Source organism: Rana temporaria, chromosome 6, assembly GCF_905171775.1.
Source record: "Rana temporaria chromosome 6, aRanTem1.1, whole genome shotgun sequence".
NCBI lineage: Eukaryota > Metazoa > Chordata > Amphibia > Anura > Ranidae > Rana > Rana temporaria.
Window position 1 is genome coordinate 142,075,435 of NC_053494.1, and position 12,652 is coordinate 142,088,086.

General features: G+C 47.1%; 1 protein-coding gene across 9 annotated transcripts in view; it reads right to left on the reverse strand.

The window, feature by feature from the left end:
- IKZF2 (IKAROS family zinc finger 2) overlaps positions 1-8,046 on the reverse strand; it is a 141,084-nt gene extending 133,038 nt beyond the window's left edge. For 8 of the 9 annotated variants that reach the window (XM_040357473.1, XM_040357471.1, XM_040357469.1 and 5 more), the window contains exon 1: positions 7,628-7,711. Coding sequence is in view for 1 of the 9 variants with exons in the window: in XM_040357464.1 (XP_040213398.1) it covers positions 7,628-7,693 (66 nt within the window). In the remaining 8 variants the exon portion in view is untranslated. Of the gene's footprint in view, positions 1-7,627 lie in introns of all 9 variants that reach the window. The other variant, XM_040357464.1, reaches the window with a different exon arrangement.
- Positions 8,047-12,652: the final 4,606 nt, after the last annotated feature.

Genomic DNA, 12,652 nt, shown 5'->3' on the forward strand with positions numbered 1-12,652 from the left:
CACTGATATTCCCTGCCATTCTTCTGATTATCACACCCACGGATGGTGTCAGATCACAATTATTGTACATACGGAGTGGCAGTAATTAGTATTTCATAATGCCATCTACACATAGAACTTAATTTACCCTCTTCACACCATTTACATCAACACATAAATATATAACAATAGTGTGACTCACCACAGCTCTCCAACATGTCCCTCTGTAAACCCGGTGACACTATGTTGTGATATTGACATTAGGAGTCTGATCACAACACGGATATTACCGTTTGGAAAGTCAGTGCCACCAATGCCATAAAACACTAAAGGACAGTCCAAAGTTAGACTGGCACTGCCAGAAGTGTCATGAGATGTCACAATAATTCCAATCACATTATTAGGAGATAATGTCACAGAGGGTTTTAATAAAATACAGTGGGCTAGATTCAGGTACAATTGCGTTTTTTTTACGGAGGCGCAGGGCAACGTTTTTGCCCTGCGCCCCCGCAAATTTACTGCGCTGCCCTTGATTCACGGAGCAGTAGCTCCATAAATTGCGTGGGCACGCCGGCAAAATGCCCGGCATAAGCGCGCGCAATTTTTAAATGATCCCGTAGGGGGGCGGGAATCATTTAAATTAGGCGCGTTCCCGCGCCGATTGTAGAGCGCATGCTCCGTCGGGAAACTTTCCCCGACGTGCATTGCGGCAAATGACGTCGCAAGGACGTTATTTGCTTCAAAGTGAACGTGAATGGCGTCCAGCGCCATTCACAAATCACTTACGCAAACTACGTAAATTTGAAATTTCGCGACGCGGGAACGACGGGTATATGTGACATTGGCTGCCCCTGCTATTAGCAGGGGCAGCCTTACGCGAAAAACGCCGTACGGAAACAACGTAAACTGCGTACGCAGGGCTCGCGTAACGTTGTGAATCGGCGTTAGTATGCAATTTGCATACTATACGCTGAGCACAACGGGAACGCCACCTAGCGGCCATCGCAAGAATGCAGCCTAAGATATGCGGGCATAAGAGCCTTATGCCGCGCATATTTTAGGCTGTAGTCGGCGTAACGAGGTTCCTGAATCAGGAGCATTCGTTACGCCGGGGCAAGTAAGCAATTGCGCTGTGTAACTATGGTTACACAGGCGCAATTGCTTCTTGAATCCAGGCCAGTGTGTAAAATCTGGAGCAGCTCTGAAAAGAAACCAATCATCTTCCATGTTTTATTTTTAAAGCCTCAATTAAACAAGCTGAAGTTAGAAGCCGATTGGCTACATTGCACAGCTGCACCAGATTTTGCACTCTCCAGTTTTAGTAAATCAATGTCAATATGTCATCCTACTGGATCACAACAACATGGATATTGCTGCGGAATGTCGCCACTGTCATTAAATGCCAAGGATAGTCCAAAGTTAGACTGGCACTGCCCCAGATGTCGTGAGATGTCACAATAATCCAATCACATAACAGGCAATACTGTCACAATGTGTCACTGTACTGGATCACAGGAGTCATTCGATTGAATAAATAACGCCACTGTTACAAGAAAACTTCCCATTGTGATATTCCATATAACTTCAGGATCAACATAAATGTCGCTGAAAATGTCACTCTGTCACCCAGATCACAAGAACAAAAAGCACAGGGATGGCAATGCCAGTTACAGGAGCTTATACTAAAACAGGTTACTCTTTTCATCCAGTTCAAGCGACATGAAAATACGATAGTCGGGATATGTCGCAGCATCATTAGAGATGTTAGCTCATCACTGCTGATAAAACCCGTCACACGTTCATCTATCACCAAGTGACAATGGGAGGGTGCCACTAAAGTTGGGATATGTCACAGTAACATTTCTGCCGCTGATAAAACATCACACTTCCATGCAGAACGTGTCACTAAAGTTGGGATATGTCACAGTAACATTTCTGCCGCTGATAAATCACACTTCCATGCAGATCGTGTCACTATAGTTGGGTACCATCAGAGACATAGATCAATCTTTTTCAACCTGGGTGCCATGGTACCCTGGGGCACCGTGGCAAAATGTCGAAAGTGCTCCAAACTACCCAGAAATTGTCAATAAGCCGGCAGCAGGTGGATCAAGCTTGCCTTTTTTTGGTTACACAAAGCCACAAGTTTTTATGGTGCACCAATAAAATCTTGGGTACCGTGTGGGACAGCTTCCTAACAACTGATGACATCATAGTTTGATAGGGGGGTGGCAACACTGGGCACCTTCGGACATCCTTGTTTGCCCCTCTCTGTCAGCACCGGGGTAACGCAAGTTGAATGAGGAAGAAAAACTGAGGGAGAAGAATAAATGACCTCTAATTTTGAGTCTCCTATGTGTGTAGGTGTTGCTGCAATATGTAAACCTACAAGGTTTGTTTCACACTTTGGAATGGGGTGCATCATTTTAAAGGGTGCTGCGACTCAATAAAAGGTAAAGATATATCCTATATAGACTTCTGCTGCCGACATATCACACTTTCTTTAAACCCTTGCATCGGGTACACAAAGTTTCCTCCTGGCGCCTGGGCTGTTGACCCAAAAGGAACGTGTCCCTGTTGACAGTTTCCCCAGACATCAAGGCTGGCAAAGAATGTAATGCAGTGCAATGGGCATTGCATTACATTCAGTGAAGCACAGGGGAGACATGCAGGGGGGTCCTTTAGACCCTGCATGTCTCAATAACTGGAACCTGTCACCAAAAAAAAATAAAAAAATCACATAGGGGACTTTTTTGCATTGTAACAAATGAAAGTTACATCCAAGCACAAAAAATCCCCCGCCCCAAAAAAAGGCCCCCCCAACCCCACATATACGCACGTACAAACGCACGTGGCAGGGGCGCCTGCGTCAATTGCGATAGACATGTTACATATCACCTCACACTGAAATGAGCAATAATTCTAGCACCGAACCTCCTTCGTAAAACACTAGGGGCCAGATTCACAGAAAACTCAGGCGGCGTAACGTATCGTGTTTACGTTACACCGCCGCAAGTTTTCAGCGCAAGTGCCTGATTCACCAAGCGTGTAAACTTACGGCGGTGTATCGTAAAGACGTCCGGCGCAAGCCCGCCTAATTCAAATGGGGAGTGTACCATTTAAATTAGGCGCGCTCCTGCGCCGAACGTTCTGCGCATTCTCCGTTCGCAATTTTCCCGACGTGCTTTGCGCGAAATTACGGCGCCCCGATGTGTTTGTGAATGGCGACCTGCGTAACGTACTTACGCCGTACTTACGCCGAAAAAAAAAAATTTAATTCGAAGCGGGAACGACGGCCATACTTTAAAATGGCTGGTGTAAAGTTAAGCAATGAAAAAGATTGCTTAACTTTGCGACGGGAAAAAACGACGTTACGCACGCGAGTAGCTTCGTGGATCGCCGTAAAAGCTAATTTGCATACCCGACGCAGGAAAACGACGCAAACTCCACCCAGCGACGGCCGAAGTATTGCAGCCTAAGATCCGAAGGCGTACAAAGCCGTAAGCCTGTCGGATCTTAGCCAAAAGCCGTCGTATCTTGTTTGTGAATCACAAATTAAGATACGACGCGGAAAATTTGAAAATACGCCGGAGTATCAGTAGATACTCCGGCGTATTTGTTCTGTGAATCTGGCCCTAGACTTTTAAAGCATCACCTATGGAAAATATAGGGTACCAACATGTTAGGTATCTATTTTCCCAGTGCAACTCAGCTGTTAGATTTTACAAAAAAATTGGGCAATTTATTGCATTTTTGTGCCCCCTAAAAATGTACTCTTAGGGCCAGATTCAGAAAGACTTACGACTGGCGTATCAGTAGATACGCCGTCGTAAGTCCAAATCCGCGCGGTCGCAACTTTAGGTGTATGCTCAAACTGAGATACGCTTAAATGTTGCTAAGATACGACCGGCGTAAGTCTCCTACGCCGTCGTATCTTAACTGCATATTTACGCTGGCTGCTAGGGGCGTGTACGCTGATTTACGCCTAGAATGTGTAAATCAGCTAGATATGCCTATTCACGAACGTACGCACGGCCGTCGCAGTAAATATACGCTGTTTACGTAAGGGGTTTTCAGGCGTAAAAATAAACCACCAAAAAGATGGCGCAGCCAATGTTAAAGCGGTGGTTCACCCTCAATAACAACATTCTAGCATTAAATTAAGCATAGTAGCGCGAGCTACAGTATGCCTTTATTTATTTTTTTTGCCCCGTACTCACTGTTTAATCCTATAGTGAAGATTCAGACTCCCCGCGGGGAATGGGCGTTCCTATCCAGAGGGAAGATGATTGACGGCCGGCTATGGCACGTCAAGCTCCCCGAAGATAGCCGGAGTAGGTCTAGGCTCTTCACGGCGCTATGTGGCGCCTGCGCACAGACTAGGCGCAGGCGCCGTGAAGAGCCAAGTCCTATTTCGGCTATTTCCGGAGAAGCGTGACGTGCCAGAGCCGGCCGTCAATCATCTTCCCTCTGGATAGGAACGCCCATTCCCAGCGGGGAGTCTGAATCTTCACTATAGGATTAAACAGTGAGTACGGGGCAAAAATAAATAAATAAAGGCATACTGTAGCTCGCGCTACTATGCTTAATTTAATGCTAGAAAAAAAAAAATTTATAGGGTGAACCCCCACTTTAAGTATGGACGTCGGAACCGCGTCAAATTTTTCAAATTTTACGTCGTTTGCGTAACTCGTTCGTGAATGGGGCTGGCCGTAATTTATGTTCATGTCAAAGCATTGACGATTTGCCGACGTCATTTGGAGCATGCGCACTGGGATACGTCCACGGACGGCGCATGCGCCGTTCGTTAGAAACGTCAAATACGTGGGGTCACTAGTATTTTGCATAAAACACGCCCCCAACCAGCCTATTTTGAATTAGGCGGGCTTACGCCGGTCCAGTTACACTGCGCCGCCGTAAGTTACAGCGCAAGTTCTTTGTGAATACAGGACCTGGTGCTCTAACTTACAGCGGCGTAGTGTATCTGAGATACGCTACGCCCACCCAAATCTACCTGAATCTAGCCCTTAATGTGTTTTTTACTGAAATTTGGTGTTTCCTAGACCTTGTGGTAGTTCTAATTTTTTATGTCACACAATATTACCACAATGTTAGGCCCCTTGCACACTGGGGCGTTTTTCATGCGGTACAGCGCTAAAAATTGAAGCGGTGCGCTAGCAGGAGCGCACCAAAAGTCCTGCTAGCCGCATCTTTACCGCGGTATAGGAGCGGTGTGTTCACCGCTCCTATACTGCGCCTTCCCATTGAAATCAATGGGAAAGCGCGGTATTAACCCTTTTTCGGCCGCTAGCGGGGGTTAAAAACTCACCGCTAGCGCCTGAATATTGCGGTAAATACGACGGTATAGCCGCGCTACAAATAGCGCGGCTATACCATCACAGCGGCTCCACGCTGCAATGTGAAAGCAGCCTTATTCTTTAGGGTGTCTGCTTTCAGAAAATGTATAATGTTTGGGAGTTTTATGTAATCTTCAGGCCTAAAATTATTTTCTAAATGCAAAAACGGCTCTGACTGTAAAAGGGTTAAATGATATTCACCTTTGGGAACATGTTACATGTTCCACCACATAATTTTTTTTTAGCTGGCTCCTAGATTCAAAGCAAAATTTGTCAAGACCTGCCTCGCATATACCAAGTGAAGTGACTGGCCTCAGGTGATACACAGAGATGAAACAAATTCCCCTACATAAGTTGTACCTGTTTAACTATAGCCGTCTTTCCCCTACAGCCATTCAAAGTGCAAAATGTACACAGTATCTCTCAGCTCTGAAAATCAAGGGGGAGGGGCTGAATTTACACCAGTGAGAATAGCTCAGAGAGCTGATTGGTTGGAAGGGACACACCCCCTTCACAAAGCACACAAAAACAGAGCTGAGGCTGTCAATCTGTTGGAGATCCCTCCCATGTCACCTTTTTTCTCTTGGTGTCAGGAAAACTTGTCAGAAGCGATTCATGCTGATAGCAGAGAAACAAAGCAGCACAGTATCCTCAGAAACAATATAGATTTCTGCTGCTAAAAGGCCTCATTTCCATCCAAGTCCAAGAAACAGGACGACGGGATAGGGTTACTATAGTTGGAGTATATTACACATCAGAGATATACAGAATTCTGCTGCTAATGTCACATTTCTGTCCAAGTGACATGACAATGGGATGGTGTCACTATAGTCAGGATATATGATCAGAGATGTGATCATATTTTGCTGCTGATAAAACAAGTCACGCTTTCATCAATGTGCCAAGTGACAGGACAATGGGATGGCGTCACTATAGTCAGGATCCTTATATACACTCAAAGATTTCTGTTGATAAGACATGTCACTTTTATCCAAGTGACATGACAATGGGATGGTGTCACTATGGTGTCAGGATACAGCATATATACTCATACATATGATAGATTTCTGCTGCTGCTATAGCTGCCAGTTGACCCCCCCCCCCCCCCCCCACATCATGTTTTGGGCGCTCCCAAACAATAAATGACGACATGAAGGGGCACCATGCTCCCAATAAAGAATTATGGTATGGGGACCCAATCAATAAGTGACATGGGAGGCACATAGCTCCCAATCAATAAATTATATGGGGACATCTTGCTCCCAATAAAGGACATGGGGACATCACGAACCTTACCAATAATGGACATAGGCACATCACACTCCCAAGCAATAAATGACATAGGGGGCACCATTTAATGAATGACATGGGGACATCATGATCCTAACCAATAATCTATATGGGTATACCAATCAATAAATGACATGGGGACACCACACTCCCAATTAATAAATGACATGGGGGCACCAATTACTAAATTACATTAGGACATCATGATGCTAACCAATAAATGACACGGGGGACACCACACTCCCAATCAATACATAGCATTGGGGCACCAATCAATACATGGCATGTGGGCAACCAATCAATACATGGCATGGCATGGAGACGCACCAATCAATATGTGGCATGGTGGTGCACCAATCAATACATGACATGGGGGCAAACCAATCAATACATGGCATGGGAACATCAATCAGTACATGGCATGGGGGGCACACCAATCAATACATGGCATAGGGACACACCAATCAATACATGGCATGGGGGCACCACTCTCCCAATCAATACATGGCATTCGGGCAACCAATCAATACATGACATGACAAGACATGGGGGCGCACCAATCAATAATTGGCAGGGGGCACCAATCAATACATGACATGGGGACACCAATCAATAATTGACAGGGGGCACCAATCAATACATGACATGGGGACACCAATCAATAATTGACAGGGGGCACCAATCAATAATTGACAGGGGGCACCAATCAATACATGACATGGGGGCACCCCTGAACTCTGTTCTGCAGAGACTATGGCAGCGATGCCCCCTCCCTGCAATGCTGATCGCCAGTCTTATGCCAAGCAGTGGTCGGTGTCACCAGGATCCGATGAGCCCTCCACATGTCCCGGCTCAGCAGGCAGGATGACAGCCCCCCCTCCCCCCTCGTCTCAGATAGCAACAAGTCCCCGGCAGTCAGTCAGTCGGGTAGGCGGGCAGTGCCCCTGGCACAGACAATCCAAGTTGCCCCCCGTCTCCCCCTCCCCCCACACTGCCCTCACCTTAGCAGGTCCTGCGGGGGCCCGGCTCCATCCCTGTGCCGTGTGTCCGCCCCCCTCCCGCCTCATACACTGCAGAACTATGGCAGTAGTAGTGGCGGAGCCGAGAGTAATCCAGCTTTGACTTCCTCCATCTTCAGCACAGCACAGGGGTTAGCCCGGGACAGCTGGTCAAACCCAGAGAAACGGATGAAGCTGGCAGAGAGCGGCAGTACAGGCAGGCAGCCTTCCCCAGACAGTCACACGGCCAATAAATAAAGGCTCGCGGCTCCAGGCGCTCGGCAATCGATTACAGGACAGTGCACTTCATCCGCGGCTCTCAATGTCTCCAGTGATCTCAGCAGCCAGGGGTGGATCCAGGACACTGTGTCCCCGGGATCTGCAGCATCATGTGTGTGTGCGGGCGGGCGGGAGGACCGACACCCAGCACCGATCACTGACACCCAACACTGTCACCTAGCACTGCCCGATCACCGACACCCAGCACTGTCACCCAGCACTGCCCGATCACCCAGCACTGTCACCCAGCACTGCCCGATCACCGACACCCAGCACCGATCACCGACACCCAGCACCGATCACCGACACGCAGCACCGATCACCGACACCCAGCACTGCCCGATCACCCAGCACTGCCCGATCACCGACACCCAGCACTGTCACCCAGCACTGCCCGATCACCCAGCGCTGCCCGATCACCGACACCCAGCACTGTCACCCAGCACCGATCACCGACACCCAGCACCGATCACCGACACCCAGCACTGTCACCCAGCACTGCCCGATCACCCAGCGCTGCCCGATCACCGACACCCAGCAATGCCCGATCACCCAGCACTGCCCGATCACCGACACCCAGCACTGCCCGATCACCCAGCGCCAACACCCAACATTGCCCGATCGCCGACACCAAGCACTGCCCGATCACCCAGCACCGATCACCCAGCACTGCCCTGATCACCGACACCCAGCACCGATCACTGACACTGATCACTGACACCCAGCACTGCCCGAGCACCCAGCACCGATCACCCAGCACTACCCCGATAACCAGCACGGATCGCCCAGCACTGCCCCGACACACAGCACCGATCACTGACACCCAGCACTGCTCCGATCACTCAGCACTGATCATCCAGCACTGCACCGATCACCGACACCCAGCACCGATCACTGGACTGCCCCGATCACCCAGTACCGATCACTGACACCCAGCACTGCCTCGATCACTGACACCCAGCACTGCCCTGATCACCCAGCACTGTCCCGATCACCGACACCCAGCACCGATCACTGCACTGCCCCGATCACCCAGTACCGATCACTGCACTGCCCCGATCACCCAGTACCGATCACTGCACTGCCCCGATCACCCAGTACCGATCACTGCACTGCCCCGATCACCCAGTACCGATCACTGACACCCAGCACTGCCCTGATCACTGACACCCAGCACCGATCACCATCCTCTCCACTTCACACAAACTTGTCTGCCATGGAGCTGGAACCCCCAAACAGGGTGACCCCCCCACTGACTGCTGTCATCACACTACATTCCTCACTAAACTCCGCTTTATAACAATACTATTCTGCTGTTCTGTCCTAAATCTGAAGTTTTGTCATTTCATGTCTTTGAAATCCGCACCAGAGACGGTACTTACCTGAGTGCTGGGTGTCCCCAGGGCTGGTATCTGCTGTCTTCCTGTATCCTGGGGACACGCACATGTCTCAGGTACAGCACACCAGTCATGTGTATAGGAAACTGAGAAACGCAGCTAACAAAGTCCCAGGAAATTACAACCACAAGCTGCTGCGGAAAATGTGGGCATTGTGCCAATGCATGGGGTGCCATTAACCACCTGCCTACCGGGCACTTTTACCCCCTTCCTGCCCAGGCCAAGTTTCAGCTTTTAGCAATGTTACCTTTTAAATGACTGTACCAATATGACATTTTTTATCATTGTTTTCACACAAATAGAGCTTTATTTTGTTGTTTTTTAATCATTACTGTGTTTATTTATTTTTTGCTAAATAAACAAATAAAAACCAACAGTTTTGAAAAAAAAAATATATAAATTTTTCATAATTTGTTATAGCATTTTGCAAACAGGTACTTTTTCTCCTTCACTGGTGGGCGCTGATGAAGCCGCACTGATGGGCTCTGATAAGCGGCACTTATTGGCAGCACTGATAGGCGGCACTTATTGGCAGCACTGATAGGTGACATGCATAAGATATTTAACATAACACATAGCATGTACAAAGCAAAAATCACACCCCAAAATACATTCTGCTACTTCTCCTGAGTATGGCGTTACCACATGTGAGACTTTTCCACAGCCTGGCCACATACAGAGGCCAAACATGAAGAGAGCACCATCAGGTGTTCTAAGGGCATAAATGTGTAATTTGACTACCTATTACACTTTTATGAGACACTGATGGGCACTGTAGTGGCATGGATGAGCACTGATGAGAACTGATGTGGCATGAATGAGCACTGATGTGGCACGGATGAGTACTGATGTGGAATGAAAGTGGCACGGATGAGCACTGAGATGGCACAGATGAGTACTGATATGGCACGGATGAGTACTGATGTGGCATGGATGAGAACTGATGTGGCATGGATGAGCACTGATGTGGCACGGATGAGTAATGATGTGGCATGAAAGTGGCACAGATGAACACTGATATGGCACGGATGAGTATTGATGTGGCACGGATGAGTACTGATGTGGCATGGATGAGAACTGATGTGGCATGGATGAGCACTGATGTGGCATGGATGAGTAATGATGTGGCATGAAAGTGACACGAATGAACACTGATATGGCACGGATGAGTACTGATGTGGCACGGATGAGTACTGATGTGGCATGGATGAGCACTGATATGGAACAAATAAGTACTGATATGGCACAGATGAGTACTGATGTGGCACAGATGAGAACTCATGTGGCATGGATGAGCACTGATGTGGCACGGATGAGTACTGATGTGGCATGAAAGTGGCACGGATGAACACTGATATGGCACAGATGAGTACTGATATGGCACGGATGAGTACTGATATGGCACGGATGAGTACTGATGTGGCACGGATGAGTACTGATGTGGCACGGATGAGTACTGATGTGGCATGGATGAGCACTGATATGGAACAAATGAGTACTGATATGGCACGGATGAGTACTGATGTGGCACGGATGAGTACTGATGTGGCATGGATGAGCACTGATATGGCACAAATCAATACCGATATGGCACGGATGAGTACTGATGTGGCACCGATGAGAACTGATGTGGCATGGATGAGCACTGATGTGGCACGGATTAGTACTGATGTGGCATGAAAGTGACACGGATGAGCACTGATATGGCACGGATGAGTACTGATATGGCACCAGGGCCGGATTAACAGGGGGGCTGATGGAGCTGCAGCTCCAGGCCCCTTTCTCAAGATAGGCCCATTTACCCCCCAAAAAAAAAAGATGGACTTCGGGGGTTGTAGCTCGACGACCAGAGGTCACAGAATCCCCACATTTGGGGTGTAGACAGTTGAAGACCTACCCCACAACTGGTCAAAATATGGGACGGGTATCATTTATGGTTCCGGAGATACGGGCCTGCTTGCACAGCCTGTCAGAAGCTAAATACAAAGCAGCCAATATAAATACAAGCTGACACATTGCAGCAGACTGATAGGATCACAGGGCTTATAATAATTATTTGTATATTACTCATGGTAATTAACCCCTTGCCACCCAGGCCAATTCTGACACTTCTCTACTACATGTAAAAATCATCATTTGTTTTTTGCTAGAAAATGACTCTGTGGTGGTCTTTGCACTTTTTATGTTGCACAGTGTAGAGCTGCACGATTCTGGCTAAAATGAGAATTGCAATTTTTTTGCTTAGAAGATAGATCACGATTCTCTCACGATTCTTGTGGCGTAACATCATCTTTCACAAAAGAAAAAAACAAAAGAAAAAAAAATGGGCTAACTTCACTGTTTTGTTTTTATGGTTTTTATTATTCATTGAAGTGGGCAAATGCAGTGTGACATAAAATATTGCAGCAATTGCCATTTTATTCCCTAGAGTCTCTGCTAAAATATATATAATTAAAATTAGGAAAAAAAGTTGCGCTAACCATAAACAATGTTAACCAATAGCAGCCAGCACCAACAAAAGACAATATTGTGTACAAGAAATAAAAAAGAAAAAGTGCAGCGCTGAATATTCAGTGAAGTGAATCAAAAAATATGGTAAATGATCAAAATTCAGTGAAAAATCAATAAAATTTGAGAAAGAAAGAGGGGGAGGAGGACACACCCCCAAGTGGTGTGACAGGTAAAACACAGAGGATGATGACCGTGTGGTAACCTGAAAGACAGCTAGAAGGTGAGATCTAGCTGGATGCTGTGTAGTGGAAACACACCGTGGTAAGTGATGTGACACAAAAATGAATGGTAATGTGAACCTCAAATGAAGTCTATATAAATTATACGTATAACTCCAAAATGTAAGTGTGATAGTCCAAGGTCAAACTGGCCTATACAATCCAAAAAAATATATGTAAATAATGTATTTTCTTTTTGGAGTTGGTCAGAAGTTCTTTGTGGAAAAGACCAAACGACTGTAGAGGAATGGAAGATGATGTAATCTTCTCAGGTGTGGAATTCAGATATTCTTAGTAAGCAGTTGGAACCTCATCAGCAATCCATAATGGTATCCAAATAAATAAATATAAAGATGGGTACTCTTACCGGAATCTGTGGACATACACGTCAGCGACGGTATGTCAAATAAGCATGTACGAACTCCTAGGCAGCCGTGGTGTCAGTAGGGAAGCCGTTTGATGTGCCAGCCTTTAATCCACCAGGACGGGTCCGATCCAATGAGAGGAGACAGCTCATGCGGGTGAGGTTCTCAACCGCACTTGGAGTCCAATGATATTTTTGATGAATATCAGTCTGGATTCCGCCCTGGTAGAGGCACAGAGACCACCCTGATTAAAGTTAA